The 21769-nt window shown below is 40.8% G+C and overlaps 1 protein-coding gene across 13 annotated transcripts in view; it reads left to right on the forward strand.

The window, feature by feature from the left end:
* The window catches only part of BNC2 (basonuclin zinc finger protein 2), a 485862-nt gene that overhangs the window by 180462 nt on the left and 283631 nt on the right, over positions 1–21769 (forward strand). For 8 of the 13 annotated variants that reach the window (XM_061425235.1, XM_061425225.1, XM_061425227.1 and 5 more), the window contains one exon: positions 15083–15166. The exons of the other annotated variants lie outside the window; for them this stretch is intronic. In XM_061425235.1, coding sequence (XP_061281219.1) covers positions 15083–15166 — 84 coding nt within the window. The remainder of the gene's footprint in view (positions 1–15082; positions 15167–21769) is intronic. 13 annotated transcript variants of the gene reach the window in all.

The raw sequence follows: 21769 nt of genomic DNA on the forward strand, positions 1-21769 counted from the left end.
TTGTCTTGAGGCAAGTGTCCTTGGAAAGCTTTTTTTTTTTTAAGGAGGGATAAATTTGAATGTTTTAATTTCACCAAATATCAATAGGAAAGAAGATATTAAGTATTGGCAGACAGCTTTCTTTCTTTTTTTTGAGAATTGCTTTGTATCATCCATTAGTCTTGTGTTTTCGCCACTCTGCAAAATTCTCACTGGGATGACCTTCCTGGATGTCAGAATGATGCTGTTATTTCTGAGATATCAGTTATGGATAACCAAAGACTAGAAGCTAAGCTGGCAAATTCTGTTACATTCTATTTACCTTTGTATCATCAGTTCTAATCAATCCCTTGAATCAAAGCTGCTTGCTTTATTATCATTGTTGTTTAGTCGCTAAGTCGTGAATGACTCTTTTGTGACCCAGTGGACTATAGTCTGCCAGGCTTCTCTGTTGATGGAATTTCCCAGGCAAGAATATAGAGTGGGTTACCATTTCCTTCTCTAGGGGATCTTCCCAACCCAGGGATCGAACCTGTGTCTTGTGCATTGGCAGGCAGATTCTTGACTGCTGAGCCACTTTGGAAGCCCACTCATTATGGTTAGCACGTGGTAATAGAGCTGGAAGTTCCATTATACAGGTACCCTGGTCTCTGTCCCTGGCTTTGTGAATGTGCACTTGTATTCATGGAATCAGGGTCACACTAAAGCAAATAGCATTTACACCTTTTAGTAGAACTAAATGAAAGAGTATAGCAAGGCACCTATATGTATATTGGGGCAATATTTTATCTTCATTTACAGTCTTGCACTTTGCCTTAAGTGTAGTTAAGAGCTTGGGAACTATTTGTTGAGCAGAATGTGCTGCTCTTACTGTCTTTTAATCCTGGATTATGTTTTTATCAAAAGTAATTGTGTTATGTGTAGTACATTAATATTGTCATAGATGGTCTTAGATTAGCATTGTTAGTTTGCCTGACATTTCATTTCTTTTAGCCAACACTTGTTTGAACACACTGTATCTTTAGATCTAAAATAAATATTTGGTTTAGCATTCACTTTCACCTATTGCTAAGAGTAAAAGATGGATTAAAAACCATCATTTCATAAGTACCTCCTAGCTCACACAGTGTGCTAAGGGTGGTACTCACTTTATGTTATTCAACTCTTAAAAAGCATTCAGGGCAGGTACAGTTATTTTCATTTTACAGGTGAGGAAGTAAAGGTCTCAACTCTGTATCCAGCAAGTTTGACCCCCAGAATCTTTGCTTTGTTCCTTAGATTCTTCATCCATCTATAACTTAAGTCAGATATTACAAAAAATAGAAGATGGTTGTTGAACCCACCAATTTTTGCTTTTCCTTTCAGATTAAATTTTGCAAGGAAACCAACTTTCAGAACTGATAAAAATTAGATCTGTTCTAGAAGAAAAGGGTCCAGCCTCCAAGTTCTATCTTTGATCTGTGGAATACTTGCTTAGAAAAATTAGAGTCTAATGCCTCCACACCCTCTAAAAAGGAGGCATAGCAAACCCAAGTAGTCTGGGAGTTAAAGGGTTTGTTTACCATGGTGCAATTGTGGGGAATTCACAGGAAGGCTAATCTCTCCCTAATTTGAAAAGAGAATATAAGAGAAAAATAGTGTGGGGTAAATACTAGCGTAAAAAAAAAAAAAAAAGCTATATCATTGTACAGCTCTTCACATGTTAATTTTCAGGGCACAGCTTTTGTTCAATCCAAAGTGATGAAGTAATTTTATTGTGGGAAGAGTCACAAAAGAATAAGTCACCACTTTATGTTTAACAGGAGCCTGTGTCTACCAATGTATACAGATTCCAGTTTGACAATATTAAAAAGTTGTGCTCTGTGTAATGTATAGCATATCTATAAAAGGTATACACATCATGTGCATATACAAGTAAGTGTAAGGATGGAGAATATGGGTAGATTTAACTCAGAAATGTTGAAAAACATACTATTTTAAATAAATTGCTTATAAAAATTAGTCAACATGGTAATTTTGTAGTATCTTTATAGACCAGAAATTTCAAGGTTTTTCATCTGCTAAATTTATATTGGGATTTTGTACAGTCCTTCATTAGAAAATTAAATTTCCATTTTATCAGCATGGGTGGCAGAGACTAGGTTTTCTAGCCATATGTGTTTGCACTTGAATTTGTCTCTTCTTTATGTGACTTTGGAAGCTCAGTTACTTCATTACTAAAATGAGGGTTAGAATCGATGCCTGTAAAGTGTCCGGCACAGAGAGGAGGATGGCGCTGTTGGCTATTAGCAATTTCTTCTTTTGTGGTTCCTGATGTTAATTTGCAAGCCTTATGCAGTGTTTAGTTAGCATCTCTGTATCGCTGGTGGTACTGAGTTCTTAATAATTGTGTCATGTATACACTTAGCCTTTTCAGTTAACCACTTTAAAAAAATACTTATGCCAATCTTGCTAAAGCTTAGTTTGGCTGAAGAAAATGAGAGTAGAGGAAAAATCTCCCCTTTCTTACTCTTCACTGAGAATCAGTCATTGAGCAGCATAATTCTAAAATCTTGCGTGGCTTTTGGGTACTTTATGAACCTTTTTATGGTAACCCAGAAGCAAGACGCTGATTGAATTAATACATTTCCATGGAGGGGCTGTTCTTTTAACCTCTCTTCTTCCTCCTCACCCATGTATGCTTTGGTAAGGGACTTTTCCAATCCACAGAGGAGGGTGTCACGCTGGGGATGCAGCTTCATAGATATGCAGGCTACTGGTGAGCTGAAGAGCCTTTCTGTCTTTAAGAAAAAGGCAGATTAGAAACAGTAACAACCAACCCAGAAGCCCTACCCTAACCAAAAAGAAAATACAAACTCCCCGCCTTTATTTTCTGAAAAACCTTGTGCTTTTTATATAACGCAGAACCTAAGCATAGCATGCTGACTTTGATTTTTAAGTTTTAAAGTTTTTTTTTTAACAGCTTTTATAAAGGGTGCATCTTCATTGTGAAAATCTCATTAAGAAGACTACAAAGAGAGTAAACTCTTCCTGAATGGCTGCCACCAAGGAACCATTTTATTAACATCTTTTTTAGTCATCCTTTCTCATTTATGTATACAAACAGGTGTATGGATAGATGCTCATTACATAGAAGGATTATGGGTACATGACTTTTTAAACTCGGGCATGTCATAGGTATCTTTCCATGTCTGTAAGTAAAGCTATCCATCATAATTTTTAATGGAGTCTTAGTGTATCATTGTACTCTAATATACTTAATGAGTTCTTGGTTTGTGGACACTGAGGTTGCTGCCAGTTCATTTAATTTACAAAGAGTGGTGCCTCAATATGGACATTCTTCTGTGTACTTGTATTCTTATTTACTAAAGGGGATTTCTTGAAAGTGATGTTCCTGGGAAAAGGGATACAATTTTGTATATTTTAAAACAGTGGTTGGCAAACCTCTTCTAAAGGCCCAGATGGTAAATAGTTTAGAAGCCATGGGTTTCTGTAATAACTATTCAATTCTGTCTTTGTAGCCACAAACAGCGGTAGAATATATATGTATATAAAGGAATAGGTACAGCTGTGTTTCGATAAAACTTTATTTATTAATATAGAAGTGGGCAGCAGTCTAGCATTTGGCTCAGAGGCTGTAGTTGCCTGCTCCTGGCTTGAAACAAAGGAGAAACTGATGGGGGCTGGAAGTCTATCCCCAGTTGTCTATACACTGTTCTCATTGCATCTTAGAAATGTCTTCTTATCTGAGGGTAGTATAATGGGTTGATTACTTTCTTTCCAGGTATATGGTAATCAATACCTCTTTACAAAGCTTATTATAGGAGGTTTTCATACTTTCATTACTTGTAAAGCTTAGTAAATTTTAAAATAAGATATATGTGCCAATATATATTTGTTAACAACTTGTTGGGCAGAGAAATAGTATCTCTAAAACTTACATTTTAGAGGAGATATTGTGCGTTTTCTCACCTATACAAGACTGCTTTGATAGAGTCAGGTTCTCGAGGTATCCTTAAGTAAGTCAGAAGGAAAGTTAGCAAGAGAAGTATCATTTCAGCAGAAATATACCACAGATCAACAGGGTGACATTGAATTAGTTACTGAACCTTTACAGGCTAAATTACACTCAGAAGACTGCTCTGTGCATAAGTAGAAACCTCCTTGCATCTTGAATTTTTATAAAATAGGAATTACTGGCCCCTAAATGCCCTAAGGGTATTTGTTGAGGATTGGGTGGAATAATGATATGGTTAAAAATCACTCTGTAACATTGGGTCACTGGTGCCACTGTGAATTTTAAGAGATTTATTTATTATTTATTTTGCATGCATTGGTTGAGTATCTGCTGTGTGAAAAGCTGATTGAGAGAAAACTAAGGAGAAGCCAGTAAGTTCTTGCCCTTCAGGAGGAAAAACATGTAGTGTTTTTAAAGTCTGCAGTTGTATAGTGCTGACTGCCATGAGGGTAGTAGAATGCTGGCAAGGGAGATGTCTTCTACCTGTGGGTATCAGGAAACTTAATGGAAGAAATGGCCTCCAGAAATAGAGATGTTCAGAAGTTTAGTGCAAGGTTTCCCTGGCGGTCCAGTGGTTAAGAATCTGCCTTGCAGTGCAGGGGACATGGGTTTGATCCCAGGCTAGGGAAGATCCCAAATGCTTCAGGACAACTAAACCACAACTGTTGAGCCAGCGTGCTACAGAGTCTGCTTCACAAAAAAGACAAAGCACACAACTTGAGCTGCGTGCGCACCATAGCTGGAGAGTCCCCCCTGCTGCAGCTGGAGAAGGCCAGCTCACAGTGAGGAGGAGCTGGAGAGTATCCCCCGCCGCAGCTGGAGAAGGCCAGCTCACAGTGAGGAGGAGCTAGTGCAGCATCCACTGAGCAACATGGTGATGGGCTGGTGGGAGATGAGTGAGGGGCTGGGTGTGCTGGCAGTTCGCAAAGCCCAAAAAAAGGTAAAAAAAAAAAAAGTTTAGTGCAGGGGAGGGTATTCCAGAAAAAAGCGGTATAAGAGCTATGTCAAATTAGGAAAGCTAGAGCATATGCAGGAGACATTAAGTCTAATTATGATTAGACTGTCTCTTAAGGATTTAAGGCTTCCCTGGTGGTTCAGATGGTAAAGTGTCTGTCTGCAGTGTGGGAGGACTTGGGTTTGATCCCTGGGTTGGGAAGATCCTCTGGAGAAGGAAATGGCAACCCACTCTAGTACCCTTGCCTGGAAAATTCCATGGACGGAGGAGCCTGGTATGCTACAGTCCATGGGGTCGCAAAGAGTTGGACACGACTGAGTGACTTCACTTCACTTAAGTATTTGTCATGAACGAGGAGGATAGATGAAGCTGGAAGGGCAGGGCGGAGCTAGGCTGTAGAGGGCCTGGAAGGAAATTTGTAATTGGTAGTTTGTGGGGAACATCTGGAATAGGTTTGACAGTTGGAGGGGTGGTACATAGCTCTGGTTGATGAGTGTGAAATGCATTATCAATCACTTAAGGGTTACGGCAAAGGTCTGAGCATGCTCTTGTTAGAAATGGTCTAGATGGAGAGAGATGATCTGTAAGGTGTGTGGGAGGACAGCTGAGGGGATGGGAGTGGGAAAATAGGCCTTCAGAATTTACTGGGTTTTGGAAATAAGGAGAAAGCTTTTCATCATCATCTATAGTTCTCAGTCTTTGTTAATGGGATTCTGGCGATACTAATGCAAGAAAAAAAAAGCCAACAAAGTCAGGGTAGAGGTGTAGTAAAGAAGGGTAGGCAGTGAACCCATATCCTTGTTTATCTCGAGGTGTTAACTAAACACTTGGAAATTTCAAGTGGGAGCTTGAAAGTGCAAGACTAAAATTCACGTGAGTGTTAAGGAATAGGGATTGGGGAGCATTGTTCTCATACAGGTGGCAGATGAAACCAGGGGCGAGCATGACATCTGAAAGGAAAGCATGTAGAGAGAAAATGGCATTGTAATAGCGTTTATTATGGTAAGTTATTGACATAAATAACTCTATCTTTATTTGAAGCTGTGAACATCGAAAGCACACAAAATGGAAAATCATGAGTTTTATCATTTATAAAGTGTTCTATTGTCTACTAAACCTCTTTTAGATTTCAGGAGTAAAGGATTTCAGTTTGAAAAACACCTTATAAGATCCTCAAGGACAATGTAAGGAAGTCTGTCTTACTGTATCTTCTCACCACTTCCTGAGACCCTCGGTAACAGCGAGGTGCCATTGGTGGGAGAAGTTGAGGCTCACTTTTCACCTGTTTGGTCCAGAGTACTGTGTACAGCTTTTCACCTTCCCTTGACCTCACCCCAGTTGATCTAGGGTTGGGAAGCAGGTGGAGTAGGTAGGAGGAGCATGGGTCTTCCACAGAAATCAGCCTTGTATCCTTCTGTGCATTTTCTCTTTTTAGTTTGAGGTCCTCAGCAGGTTCCAAGGGGTGATTTCAGTGCACGGTACGACTTACGCTTGAGTTGGGAAAGGTTTTCCTGTAGGGAGCAGCAGGGGTGAATCTGCCTTCCCATTTCCTTTCTTCTCTTATCGTTACCTGTGTTCAAGCTTTGCATGCAAGGAGAAGCATGTTCCTTCATTGATCTTGGGCGTGCTGAACTGTAGGCTTCAGCGTCATGGTGAAGGCTCCCTGCCAGCTCTCCTGGTTTCTGCACCCCAGAATTCCACTGGCCGCTTGGTACTAGTCCACAGCAATCTGCTTCTCTAGACAACCACTGTGCATTAAATCTAGTTTAAGTACTCATTGTATGGCAACTTACACTTTTTTTTCTTTTAAATCATAATAGGCTTAATGTATGTGGTTCAAGAAGTAACATGGGATGTTGAATTTTGGGGAGGGGTAGGTATAACATTTTCTCTTTCACTCTCTGGCATGTGGCACATTTTTCTATCATGTTTCATTCCTTAAACTCCCCTTTCCGTTTTCTCATGTATACCTTTTCCAGTCATCTGCTTCTGTTGAGTGTTGTGAAATTTAGGGAGGGGAAAAAAATCCATTGATTTGCCTCATTTTGTGCCGTCCCTGAGTGAAGATCAAGTGAAATGATCTTGTTTTCTTCCCAAGTGAACTCTTTGCTAAAAAATGCCACCCTGTCCAAAAAAAAAAGAAATTCTTGGTGATCATGAGTTGAAAGTTGTCTCTGTGCCCTCATTAGAGAGTTCAGTTCAGTGTTGTTCTTGATTGCTGTGAAAAACCAGAGAGACAGGTAGAGTGGTGCAAATCCCGTGGTTGAGTTCAAGGTGACAAGGGTCCTTTTAATGTGATTTCTAGTTTAAATGCTAAAGCTCATGTCTGTCCCCAAGTTATTTCCTTCTCATGTTTGCAGCATCCATGAAGTTGCCCATAACAGTGCTGCTGAAGTGGATTGCTCGTTTGGGCTTTTTCTCTCTTAAAGTCTCCTTTCCTGACACCGACTCTCCGAGATCCCAAACCTTATGCCCTGATGTTTGCTTCTTTGTTCTTACTTCTTGCTTTGTCTTTTTTTTTTTTTTTTAAGGAGACTTTTGCTTTACCAGTTCTTTTTTGATTTTCAAGTTTATTTAGGCCAGTGGTTCTCTAACTTTTGTGCTCATCAGCATCACCTGGAGGGCTCATAAAACCAACCAGCCCGACTCCGCCTCGCATGGAGTCTGTCATAGTAGGTCTCAGTGAAAGTCACTCGGTCGTGTCCCACTTTTGCGACCCCATGGACTATACAGTCCATAGAATTCTCCAGGCCAGAACTCCGGAGAATTTTTTCCCTTCTTCAGGGGATCTTCCAAACCCAGGGATCGAACCCAGGTCTCCTGCATTGCAGGTGGGTTCTTTACCAGCTGAACTATCAGGGAAGCCCCAGGTCTCAGATGAGACTTCAAATATATTTCAGATAAGTTATCTGGTGATACTAGTAACATTCCCAGGCTGAGAATACAGCTTGAACCACTGACTTAGACTGTTATCTGTCAGTTTGCTGTTTTGGGTTTTTCCAAAACTGTAGGCTTCTTCAGACTTCGTTTACCTGAGTTCCCTGGAAAATCTACTTTTTATCTTTTATTTTGTATTGATGTATAGTTGATTTACAGTTTTTCCGGTACTCGGTAAAGTGATCCAGCTACACACACATACACACATGTACACACATATATATATATTCTTTTTCACCTTCTTTCCATTATAGATTATTACAAGATATTGAATATAGTTCCATCTGCTATACAGTAGGTCCTTGTTGTTTATTTTATATATAGCAGTGTATATCGGAAACTCATTTTTAATTCATAGGTCAAGCCACTAGCATGAAAGTGAACTCAGAAAATTGCCTCATCCTTTCATTGTAAAGGTCTTGGCTGAGGCAGGAGTGGCAGAGAGTAAAATGTGTCTCTTCTCTCTCCTTCCCCCAGTGGAGACTTGGGCAGTCAGTCTCTCAGGGCCCAGACACATCTTCATAGTCTTTGTCAGCACAGCATTCTAGGAAGCTGTCTACAAGTTGATGGAGCCAACCCCTAATTGAGACTAATTGAATAGGTATAATTTTCAGTTTCCCTAATTGCTTGTATTATTCCTTTGACACTTGGGGTTTGCTTGCATGCCCCAAATTCCTTCCGTCCCTGTCTCAAACTTCTCAGCCCTGATGGGAATGGTGTGCTGGGGTGGGGAAGAACAGGGTATCCAGGGAAGTATCATCACCTATGCTGTGTACCTACTATCTGCTTAGATGTTTCACCTGTGTCTTCTTCAGCCTTACCAACCCACCACAGTAAACAGAATTATTTCCATTTTACAGATGTAGCAAACTAAGCTCTGTATTGGGAACTAACTGACCAACTTCAGAAGATACCACAGCTGGGGTTAAAACAGAAGTTTTACTCCAAAGCCAGTGCTCTCTGCATGTTACCTGGCTTTAGGATAGTTGGCATTGAGCCTTGAGGACAGACAGGGTTTACCTGGGCATATATATACATACGTATATGTGAAATTTGACATCATCAGTCATCACACATGGCGATGTATATGCCCATGAGCAACAGTTTGGGGTGTTCCATTTCCAGTAAACTGGAATGGCAAGAATGATTACAAACCAGCTGAATATAGTCGAATTAGGCACTTTCCTTTCTTGAATCTGAAGTCTACCCACGACATAGGTGCAAATAACTTCCTTTTCATTTTCTTTAGTGCTAAAACCCGTGTAAAACAAGGATGAACTCTGTTAAACGGTAGAAGGCTTTTCCAGTGAAACACTAGCGTGGTAGTATAGAGAACTTTGTCTTCATTTCAACTCTATTCAACTTATCAAATGAGGGGAGAGCACAGTGACAGGCCTCAGTTTTCTTGTTTAAAAATATAGTAAAAAGAGTGTGGTGGAAATTTCCTTCCCACCCCTTACTTGTCTGATGGGGGAATTAATAAATATTTTGTGTAAAGCCCTCTGAGGCTCTGTTAGAAAGATCCTGTGTAATTTTAGCATTATTCATGGTCCATCAGGCTCCTCAGGATATCACCAGGGAAGAGAGATTTTTATCTCTTATCCCACATTTCACAGTAGAAAAAACAGGGTATTTTTGTTGTTGTTTGTGGCTGTGAAAAATCCCCTGTAATCATACCTGCAGCGGTTGCTTCCATCACAGAGCCCAGGGCCCTAGCGTACCCCAGAGGACCAGCTCCCGAGGCAGAGAGAGACTGAATCTCACTTAGGCAGGTCCTGGCTCCTGGGAGGATGTGGTCTCCTCCGGTCCCCCGCCCCCCATCCCCAGTCATCTTCTGTATCTGTCAGCCTGGTGAGTAGCAGAACCTTAACCCTCTTCTGCTTTCTCTCCTCTCATCCTGATCCTGTAGCTCACTGTCCTGGATGACTTGGAGAAGACTGTCCTCCCCCCTGCTCAATTCTTTCCCTGCAACACCTTGCTCGTCCTTCTCACCTTCCTATGAATAACATCCTGCATCATCTAAGGTCTCTGTAAGCACCAGCATATTTCTGGCCATTCTGTATTGGCAGCTGGATAAATGCTGTTTTGACTCAGCAGTTCCTTTCTCATCACGAAGTGACGTTTTTCATTCTTAAGCTTTAGATGCTGTATACTTGGCCCTTCTGAGTCTTAGCCTTGGGTTCCATGGTTGGGAAGGCTTAGTGCTGGAATGTTTTCCTTCATTAAATCATTGCCTGAGAGATGAAGATAGACATTATCTGCACATCCAGCAACTTAGCTCTCCTTATTTTTCATTCATTCCTCTCTCTTATTTGCAGCACTGTGTTTAACATGCATCCCCGTCTTTACAGTGTGGGGTAATTAATTTATTTCTTTATCTGCTCTTTCTCACAAGCAACTCCTGGCTAGCTTACTGTCAAATCCATTTCACAGAATGGTCTGCCTGAATTCTTTGTGTTATCTGGGTAATTTTTCTTCTTGTTGCTTGGCGTCATCTAACCACTGACATGAGGCTGTTACTGCTTTTCTCTGACTTGGAATGTAACGGAGCTTGTACCCGCCCATATTCCTGAGTCCTCTTACGGGACTGTTCTCTGTCCCTCTGTTTTTTAAAACCAATTCTGTCTCTCCATTCTTTTCCAGGTTCTCCTTGGGTTCATCTCCTTTGCTTCATTCCTTCATTGCTAGACCGAAGCCACCAAAACACATATAGTTCAGCACTGCTCTGGGCTTACGGCCAGCTTCACCAGAGAGACTTGAGCTGGCATGGAAGTTAGTTTATTTAGGCTCTGACTTTTTATAGTGCCTATCAGGCAAATGCCTACCTGAATGTTTAATGTTTAAAAATAAAATTAAAGTTCAAATGTGCCCTGGTTTTGCAAGAAGCACCCCAGACTCTATAAGCCCTTTTCTTGGTAACATGTTTCTTTTCCCAAGTTATCACTTCTGTGCCTTATTCTTTCTTCCTTTCCACCTTCTGCACCCACCTGCTACACCCATTCAGCTTCAAGTGTTTTTTTAACAAGCTTCAAGTAGTTTGAACGGTAGTTGTGATGTGGAGCCTTTTTCTGTCTTCTTTTCAGAAGTCTGGTCTCTAACAGTCTTTATGTGTGATCTCAGTAAACATAAGATCGTGTGTGTGTGTGTGTGTGTGTGTGTGTGTGTGTGTGTGTAGGAAGCCTGCCATGTTTCCTCCCTACCCCACAGAAAATGTGTTTAGAAAATGTGTTTTCTGGAAGCCCTTTTGACACTGAAGTGAATGCCCACTGGCCCTCCCTTGTTGAATTCTCCTGAGAGGAGGAAGAGAGAGGCCTTTATGCTTGTTGTCATATTTTTTGTTTCTGCTGATTATACACAAAGTAAGTTGTAAATAGCTCTCTTGCACACCGTGATTCCTTTGAGGTATGTACAGGAGAGAAGATATGCACTCAGCCCCAGCTTCCCAGGGGATGCTAGAGGGTCCCTTTCAGGGCCTCTTACTTCCTGTTAGGGCACCAGCCGAATGCAATTTAGATGAGCGCTAGACAATTACCATCCGTAATGAAACCCTCAGCCTACTGTTTAGAAGTGTCAGCTGATCAGGTTAGTGTTTTCTTTGTATTTAACTTATGTCTTTTTATTTATTTAAGACCAAAATATACAAAGACCCAAAAAAGAATTTTAAAAAGTCTTCTTTGTCCTACTACTTTCCAGAGATAAAAATCACTGTGAAAATTTTGTGAAAATCATGGTAAATTGTGTTTTAGAGTATGACGTTGAAATGCACACTGAGTATTATTAGCATAAAGACAAGAGGATAAAACTGGAATTCTCCAGATCAATTTGAATTTTTCATTGCATTGAAAGCGGAGGTACACGTCGTATTTTAGTATCTTAAGGTGGAGTCAAAAGTAGTTACGGGGAGCTCCCTGGCTGTTCCGTTGTTAGGTCTCTGTGCTTCCACTGCAGGGGGCGAGGAACTATCCCTGGTCAGGGAACTAAGATCCTGCAATGCTGTATAGCATGGCCAATTTTTTTTTTTTTAATGTCTGCTATTTCTGACAGGAATTTTTTGATTGCTTATAACTAGCTGGCTAACTACTAAGACTTCTGAATCCAAAGGCCTAATTGTCTAGGTGTGTAAAGTGATTACTAATTACGTTATCCAGCTTTTATATCCTTTATATTTTCCTTGGGACATTGTGAGGAACTGGAAACAGATATAGCTTGCCTTCCCCCTTACACTTTTCCCCTGTCTGATAATTAATGGGCCTAATTGTGGTGGGCCCGGTGGGGGCGTATTGTTAGGTGGCGAACTCATGAGTGAGACTTTGTGGTTTTAGTTCAGATCTCAAATGTTTTCATCTTTAAGGAAGCCCATTTGCACGGATCATAAGGATTTTCTTTTCTGCTCAGAAATTCTAGGATTCTAAGATGGAGAGCGTGCCTCACTTTCCTCTTAGTTCCTCTTTGTGATTTGGGTGGTTGAAACGTTCCAGTAGCCTGGCACTGTTTCCTCCCAACTTGCTCACAGACCTTTTTGTTTTCTCTTAGAAACTGTGTATTTCTAAGTGTTTGAGGTTGTAATTGAGTGTAATTGTAGTTGTTTAACTTTCTCCGTGCCTCTTGAGGGTGTTTATAAATGCCGTCTGTGAGGGTAGAAAGGAACTAGAAACTTCATGATATGGTCAACTAATATTAAAGTAAGTGGGAATTCTTCTGTGTATATGAGATGAAGTATTGTTTACACTTCATTTGCAGCATATACCTTCTGGCTTATGGAATCTGCTGTAATCAGTTAAGGAATCACCTTCATTAAGGTTTCATAGGAAGCTTTTGAGGGGTTGTTTTGATAGGAAATATTCTAAGAGTAATTTTTCCCCAGTTCTTCTTTTGTACCCTAGGGAGAGTTACTGTAGCCCAACTCACTGGGCCCCCCTCCCCGCTCCCCTGTGTGTCATCGTGGGGTGGGATCAGCATCGTTCTGTGTGTGACACGACACAGATGCGGCGTCTCTGCGTTTCTCCATGGCCCATTTCCTGCTCACTCCTCAAGTCAGAGGAGCAGTCCCCTTTAACCTTGCCTGTGTTGTCCTGGACCAAAGAGCGGGGAGTAGTAAGTCTTTATTTCTGGTGATACTTTCTTCATTTCCTTTAATTGTCTTCTTTGTTATTTCTAACATACGAAGCATCCACACATGCCTCTAGAATGGACGCCGCTAAATGCAACGATTATGTGTTTTTCATTAACTTCTTTGACATATGCTCTTGCTCTTTCTCATCTTAAGTTTGGGCCTTGTAACTTTCTAGCATGTGCCTCTGAGTTAATTATTTACCTACTCTAAAGCCTCCCTTTTTTTGCCAAATGTAGATCCTCATACCCCATGAAAAGTGAAAGTGAATTTGCTCAATCGTGTCCAACTCTTTGTAACCCCATGGACTGTACCGGACTGCCTCCTCCATCCATGGGATTTTCCAGGCAATATTACTAGAGTGGGTTGCCATTTCCTTCTCCAGTGGATCTTCCCAACCCAGGGATCAAACCCCAGTGTCCTGCATTGCAGGCAGATTCTTTACCATCGTAAGACTGTTTAAAGGAAAAAACAGTTTCTCTTGATGTAAGGTACCCACACAGCGACTCGCACATTACAAGTGCTCAGTAAGTGTGAGCTCCTTTCCCTTCTCAGGCTCCAAGTCAGGAAATATATGGATGAAGAGTGATTAATTTCAAAGACAGCCTGTATTCATTGTATTGACACCACCTTATGGAAATAGGCAGGAAGAAAGAATAAGAGAGTTGAAAGGAACAGACAGGTTGGACCTAAAAATGCTTGAAAAGTTGACTATTCTTTAAAAAATATATGTTAGTGATATTCACTAGTGAACTTGCAAAGTGGAGTTCATTGAAAATTGCTTAAATTTAGAAAAGTGAACAGATTTGTTGGTCAAAAGAAAGAAAGAAATACCTTCTAAGGCAGCACTCTTGGCTGAAAAATGATCTCTGAACAAAGAGATGGGCATAGATGATCCCAGTTGGAGTTAAAAAAATAAAACACCGACGGGGGCCTTGGACAGGGAAAGAAGACACAGGTGAGATGGAACTGATTGATGAATTGAGATCTGAATACACATAGATAGTTAAGAGCTGACTGCTTGGAAAAGACTGATGCTGGGAAAGACTGAGGTCAGGAGGAGAAGGGGGCGACAGAATGAGATGGTTGACTGGCATCACCGACTCAGTGGACATGACTTTGAACAAACTCTGGGAGATAGTGAAAGACAGGAATCCTGGCGTGCTGCCGTCCATGGGGTCTCAAAGAGTCAGACACAACTTAGTGGCTGAACATCAAGATAGTTGTATGATTAATGGAGATAGTATATATTTGGAAATATTGAGTAGTGTATAGAGAAAATTATAAAAAGCAGAAAATAGGTTTCAGTGGAATCTAAGTCCTTTTCTATCTTAAACATTTAAAAATGAAGTAAGCCAAGTGACTACTAAGTAGGCAATATTTCATAATGAGATTGGCTAATTATAATAGGTAACAGTTTTGAAAGGGAATCCTAGTGGCTTTCACTGTAAGATTCTAGATACAGAGAAACATTCACTGAATCATACCTTTTTTGTCATTTGTATTGTTAGAGCAGACATAAGGCTCTTAAATATAATTTAAAGGCAGTAAATAAATAGTACATGTTGGTAATTATTGGCCTACACCAGGAAGAGAAAAAATAAATTTGAACAGGTATTTTTAAGAGTGGAAAGGAACTTTAGGCATTATAGAATACAGTTTTCTGAATTCCCACTTAAGAAAGGTAAGAGAAAAAAAGCCACCAATTTCAAGCAGAAATTGTTTTTTTTTCTTCCGTTTCCCTCATTTCCTCCCTTTCTTCCCCCCGATGTCCCTTCCTCTCTCCTCCTTCCTACAGTCCACGGATATTAAATGCCTGCTTTTGTGCTATGTGCTGTGGATACAAGGGACAACAACATTTATGTGTATTTTTTCTTCTTAGAATTTACCTTTTGGTAGTCAGTAAACTTGGGTGTATGATGTTTACAATATATTTGACCTACTGAGTGTTCAAACCCTGTGAGGCCATGACGGCCTGTTGCAGAGCTGCAGCTGGGATGTCCTTGTGTTTGGGTTGTGTGTGTTTGTGTGCAGTTCTCAAGAGCCTCCACACCCAGCATCTAACTCGGCCATGTTCCCCCAGGTCCCAGTGGCATGTGCTGGCAGACTGCTGGGTGCAGACTTCTGCCCAAACCTGGAGGAGCCAGACCAGAGGCTGGAAGTCCAGGTCGGAGTCTTACTGTTTTATCAGTCGGGGGTGTTGTGACAGTCAGGGGTCTCTGAACGCTGAACAGATATATCAGATGCCATGTGGCAGCTGCTGGGACTGAAAGAGGGGTTGGTGGAGCATCTGTTCAGCAAAAAGTCCTTTTCAGGATAAATTGTCAGAATTAGAGATCATTCGTTTACTCATTCAAGAAGTCAAGACATGGTATATATACTGCAGTGAATAAGAATGTGGTTTCTGAATGCTGCCTGCCTAGGTTGACACAAGTTGCCATGAGTCCTTTGGCAAGTCACCCAACCTAACTGGGCTTTAGCTTTCTCATCTGTGAAGTGGAGATATCATAGCTGACTAATGAGGATTAAATGTTCTACCACATACCTAGCATTTAGCACAGGGCCAGGATGTAAGAGGCACTCTGGAAATCTTAGCTCTCCTCTTTTCGAATCATCGTTATTGCGTGCTGAGGGGATGCTAGGCTCTGGGGACACATGGGCAAGCCAGCCATGCTTCCTGCACAGGAGTCTCCCAGCTCAGGAGAATGGAAGCTGTTCAGCTGGGCACTGTATGAGAAAAATAGGAGTTAATAATATTATCTTTCTTCTTCATGGTTTGGGAGATAGGTCCTCTGGTGTAATATTAAGTTTATTAGCAAAGAACATTTTTCATCCAAGTATTGACTTGGAATTCATTGCGTGGTCTTGGGAAATTAGAAGCGGAGTGGGATGTTGCAGATTAAAAATATAAATATGACATCTTGGCCCAAGGCCTACCTCCACTGCTGGGTACCTGTTAATAGTTAAGGAATGTGTGTATCAATGATGCAAAAATGCAGGCTCAAGTTTCCATGTGGATGGCACCTCCCTAGTGTGAGCACACCCATACTATTTTTTCAGGCCTCTGTTTGGCATCATTTTCTAAATTTTAAGACTTAGGGGATAAGCATAGTGATCTCAGTGTTAAAACTTTTTTTTTTTTAAACTGATTTAGACACCCTGCATGAGAAAAGAGAATAGTTCTAAAAATTGGCTTGTTCATACTGGGTGTGATGGTGGAAGTGGTGGTTGTAGGAAGTTTCATTTTTTATGAATGAAACCTTCTGCACACCTGCTCCTGGCCTCGGAACGACCACCTGAGCTCTGCAGTGCCCTATGCTGGTACTGTCTGGGTGGTGTATGGCTGTGATCCAACAGAAAAGCAGGTGTGGCAAGTATGAGACGTGATCATACGTTTCCCAGTTTTAGAAAGCTCACAACTTGGTTGTGACACATACATGCCGAGTGATGGAAGACTTTTCGTGAAGAGTAGTCTGATCCTTGACCCCTTCGGGGTGGGGGGACGAGTGATGTTCTTCAAGCACATCACCTGGAATGGTCTGTCATGGGTGGTTGTTGGATAATCTGTTTTTGAACGTTGAGTTATGGTGTGAAGAGCAATGGGTTTTGCAGATGTGGGTGTGTGAAATAAACCTGAAAGAGACCAGTGGAACATATTGCTTTGACATACCAAGGGAGAAAATGTATTTTTACACATTGAAGTGAAACCATGGTAGTAGGTAGCTAAACATATTGTGGAGTTGACAGTGCTGTGTGAGCCTTGCAAGGAAGACGAGTTACTGGGTGAAAAAAAGAAAGTGCTCATTTTGTTAGATGCCTCATCTTGCAAAAGCATTTTGGCGGACAGTATGGAAAAGCTGAATCTCTGAAAAGATAAGTCAACTACGATGCACTGGTGAATTAACTGGGACCCATTTGAATCATTTATTTCTCTCTTTTTCCTGTTCCTTTCTAAATACGGCTTCCATACATTCTGATGATATCTGGTACATATTCATGTTATGTTTGTCATAATAAACTTGAGACTTAATATATTCCTCACCAGCTAACAATTCCAGGAGTAGCTTTTAGCTTAGAGTTCTTTCATTCGTGCCGTGGTATGTGTATTCTGTTTTTTTTTTTTTTTTCCTATCGAGTGAGCCATTTCTTATTTTTCAGTCCAACTCTGCACTCCAGGGAACTCACCGTAGGACTGGCCAGGGTCGTTTACTTTTCCTGCTTGGATCTCAGACTTTCCCGTGGGGCCAGGCATTATAACCACGAGAGGATTTGCTGTTTGGCCTCTTGATTCTGAGAATAACCTCTTGTACACCTCGATTTAGGAGCTCTGGCTTGTTTATATCCTTTTCTGTGAAGGATTTTCCTTTAGACATAACGGCACCCATAACGTTTGCTTTTGTGTTTTCGCTGACATGAGATCTCAGGATTCAGGGAGCCCCTTCGTCCTCTTACCTGTTTTCTTTTAACCCTTTCCTTTGGTCCCAAAATTTCAGATGTCTTAGCAGCTTTGTTATTTAATAATCCCAGGATCCCTGACACTCTTTCATGAATATGCTGTTGGTTCTGAATGACTGTCATTGTTGAAGTCTGTGCCTGACTTGACTTTTGCAGGGTTATCTGCTTTTTTGTGTGTGTTAATATACTTGATTTAGAGAAGTAGCTGGACAATCCACACTTTAGATTCACTGTCTAACTTTCTTGATTTTCTTCAGTGGCTTTTGAAGTGGGTATGAAACTGTGTACCTTCTTTAGCTCTGAAGGTTAACTGATGTACAGACCCCCAAATTGTCCTTTTGTATAATTGTCCTTTTATGTAATTGTTTTATGGGAAATGATCATTCTAGTTTAGACCTCCCTTAGTGTTAGTTGCTCAGTCATGTCCAACTCTTTGTGACCCCATGGATTGTAGCCCCCCAGGTTCCTCTGTCCATGGGATTCTCTAGGCAAGAATACTGGAGTGGGTTGCCATTCCCTTCTCCAGAGGATCTTCCTGACTCAGGAATCGAACCCTAGTCTCTTGCATTACAGGCATATTCTTTACTGTCTGAGTCACTGGGGAAGCCCTTAGACCTCCCTTGGTTGCTGTTAAATATTTGATTTTTAATTAGAAAAAAAGTGACTATTTTAGTATGACTGTACCTCATCGTGTGTTGTTACATTTAGCCTAGCACAGTTCCTTTCTTGGTTGGAAATGTAAGATGTGGGGTTTGACTTGGTATTTTTCACCACTGAAGTGCTTAGAAAATTAGAGTAAATAATAAACCAATATTTCAGTACCCGATTAGACACAATTTACTGTGATGTTTCATAAACCACAGACTTCTTTCTTCTATGAATGCGTGAAGGATCACTTTTTTTCCCAGACATACCGGGGTGCAAGTGTAAATTTCCATAAAATTTAAATGAGGTGCTTCCTGTAATTAATGAACAATTGTGGCTGCTCTCTAGTCTGCATTGTAATTAACCGTGATCAGGCTTGTTTAGTGATGACACTGTTCCTGTAATAATTTGACAAGCTACTGTGAATTTGCCAGGTTATTAAACAACCTGCAGCATTCACTTACAGCATCACAGGATGCGCTCGGCTGGTTAAATGCAGCATAAGGGCAAAGCTGAGCTGCCCATTGAAGTCTATCGATCACTAGAAACAGGTTTACATTCCTAGGATTTGGGAAAAGTTAATTAATTTTGTGCGAGTTGTCTTGAAAACTTTTTATTATATGGGAAACCTAATGGGGCGAAGCTGGTCATTTTTGTGAACTCATAATGAAGCTAGCAAATTTTATATATTGTTATCATCCATATGAACACCCGGAAACTGAGATTTTCCTTTTCTTACCCTATTAAATAGATTTAAAGCCACCACCACCAAGTTGTTCCCTCCCCAAATGCACTCTCAGCATCCCTCAAATATAAGTTCACCTTTTCTTACTGAGTGTGTGTTAGGAGCAGCAGATGCCCTTGTGCTAAGCACAGTCCTGTCACAGGGTGAGGGAGCCATCTGAGGGGACAGGGAGCCATGTCCATGGTCACTAAGCACAACCACATGCCCCAGCCCCCGTTCAGGTTAAGAACCGTTCAAAACGTTACTGTCTAGTTACTGTGGTGTCTTTCATTCAGATTCTGTTTATTGACTAAACCACAAGGATTCCTGCCCAAAGTACCAGGCGGTCTATGCTTGACTGATTTTGATTTTCTAACATCAGCCCTGGGGTTTATTTGAAAAATGTACATACACTGCAGCTTTAACAAGTCAAGTGACTGCATGTTTTTGACCATGGAGTCGAGTATATCTGAAGATCATTAAATTTAGAGGGAAAGGGAGGGGTGGAGAATAAGTGTAGTAGTCATTGTACCATTGCAGAGAGAGGGAGAGAGAGTGTGTGTGAGTGTGTGTGTGTGAGAGACACATGGTTTTTGTCTTTTCATCTTCTCCAAGAGCCAGAAAGTTTCCTGCCGCTCTCTTTCCAGCTATTGACAAATGATTGCCAGATGTGAGATCTTTGCAGTGTTCTTTCCCTTAGCAAACCTGCAGCGATGGGATATTTGATTCTCCCCTGCCCATTTCATCTCCTTTCCACATCTGCCAGGGACACACAAGCAATACATCCCTACATGAGAGTTTAAAGTTGATTCAGCTCCTTTTTTCCCCTCCGATAAAATGTGTTTGGAGACAACAGAATGAGGTCCATATGACTTTCCCTCAACTTCGCTGTATGAAATTAGTTGTTTATTTTACTTATCTACCTCTCAGTAATTGACCGATTTCATTTTAGTTTTGGTCCGTGGAAAATTTGATGCAACTCTGGGAGTGCTTAGAGTTTCCTATTGTTGTCTGCTTGCTGCAAGTATACCATCATCGCGACTTCTCTCTGATGGTCTCAATTCTGATAAAAGCTAGACTGGTGGTTTCCGTGGACTTCCTAGGAAAGTAGTTTTAATAAACAACTGTCAAAACACTAAGTGTAGCATGTCTGGTAAAATTCAGTAGTCATTTAAGATCTAAAAAGCCATCCATGAGGGGGAAAATTCAACTTGTTTGGCTTGATTAGCCTACCCTATATTTGTGTCCATTGTCAAAGTTGATATGGATAAGGTCCTAGTTTTAATCCCAAATAGTTTATAAAAGAGAATGTACAGTGAGTTTTGGAGGCATTTGAAATTAGCCTGGGTAGGCCACACACATAATCACTAACATGCACAGAAGCCTCTTGCATCTGCTCGGAATCTGTATTGATATTGATTTTTTTCTCATCTCAGTTTAAAAATATTTTCCAAAGTGCTCTTATAGCTTATGTTCATACTATAGGGTGGGCTGACCCACATGGCCTTTCAGTTTTCCTAGGACACTTTTTGGCAAAGGAAAAGGCCCCTTATTCCCTGAATAAGATCAGCATTTTTATTTTTTTTTTTAACATTTAAAAAATAATCCATAAAATGTCTGCCACATGTTCCCTAGTTGATGGAAAGCGTTTTCCAAATTAGAGCCACAGTATTGGATTCTTATTGTAACAGTGCTCGTGTTTACGATTTCTGCTGCCCTCTTAGCTACTTGTCATTATGCGAATTTATTTCTTCTATGAAACAAATGATGAATATAAGAAAATTACTGTTTATGAATTTCAGAAGAAACAAATTGTTTTTACTCTTAAGTAAATGGCTTTGCCCATGTGAGACTCAAAGTGGGAAAAATGTGAAGTCTGTCTTTCATTCTGTTCTCTTTAAAAAGTAACAAAGCAACGGCAGACAAAAGGAGAACAAAACCAAAAACCCAACAGCTCCTGAAAAGAAGAAATCTTACTTAAGCCTGAGAAAAAGAGGTAAACGCAACCCATCAAGGTGTATACATGAAATGTTTGTAACTTTTGGCCTTGCAATTATATTGCACTTCAATAAAGCTTTACAAAGAAAAAAGGGCACAGCTGTTTACCCCAAGTTGCCAAAATGTTGCATGTTTCTATGGGAAGTGCCTATTGAACAGGGTAAGAAGATAATTGTACTTGAAGACACTGTTCTCTTAAAAATGAGGGAACAGTCAGGAAGAGGGTAGTAAATTTAAACAACACCCCCCAAAACAAAATTACCACAGCCGAAAAGGATCCCTGTGGACAAGCTTGTATTTTTCATGTCCTTCAGTGTTCCCCGAGGACTGACGCCAGGCCAGGCACTCAGTGGATGCCAGTGGCTGAGAAGGTGGAGGCGAAGAGTGCTTTCATAAAACAACAAGGTTAGGAACTCCTGTGGCAGGAGCCAAGTTCCTTCGAGTTTAGATCACTTCACATAATTTGCTCTCGCTAATGCATTTGCTGGTTGCTCATGCCTTCCTGCTTTTTTCTCTACATGGTTACTCTGGGAGGCAGAGAGGTGCAAAGCAATGGAGGTGTCATCCAGTCCGCGTGCCTAGGGAATGTCCTTCAGAGGACGACTTGTCACCAGCCGTCAAAGAAGAGAGTGGCTTTGTGGTCTCTGAACATCTGGCATTGCTGCACAGGAAGCTGAGGGGGTGTCATTAATTGTGATGAAATAATTTAAACCATCAGGAATAAATGAGGCTGTTAAGCTAAGTTCAGATTCCATTTGCCATGCACATGTGTCTAGCAGCCTGTGTGCAGTTAAAAAAAATTGAATTATATTAGCTCATGAGTAGAAGTGAAACAGATACTGTAAATGAAACAAGTTGCTCTGTGGTGATGACATCGTGTTGAACCACTTCATGGAGTTACAGTTTGTGGGATCAATATATTGAGAGTGGTACAGTATTTAATGAATT

The sequence above is a fragment of the Bos javanicus genome, chromosome 8 (genome assembly GCF_032452875.1).
Source record: "Bos javanicus breed banteng chromosome 8, ARS-OSU_banteng_1.0, whole genome shotgun sequence".
Classification (NCBI taxonomy): domain Eukaryota; kingdom Metazoa; phylum Chordata; class Mammalia; order Artiodactyla; family Bovidae; genus Bos; species Bos javanicus.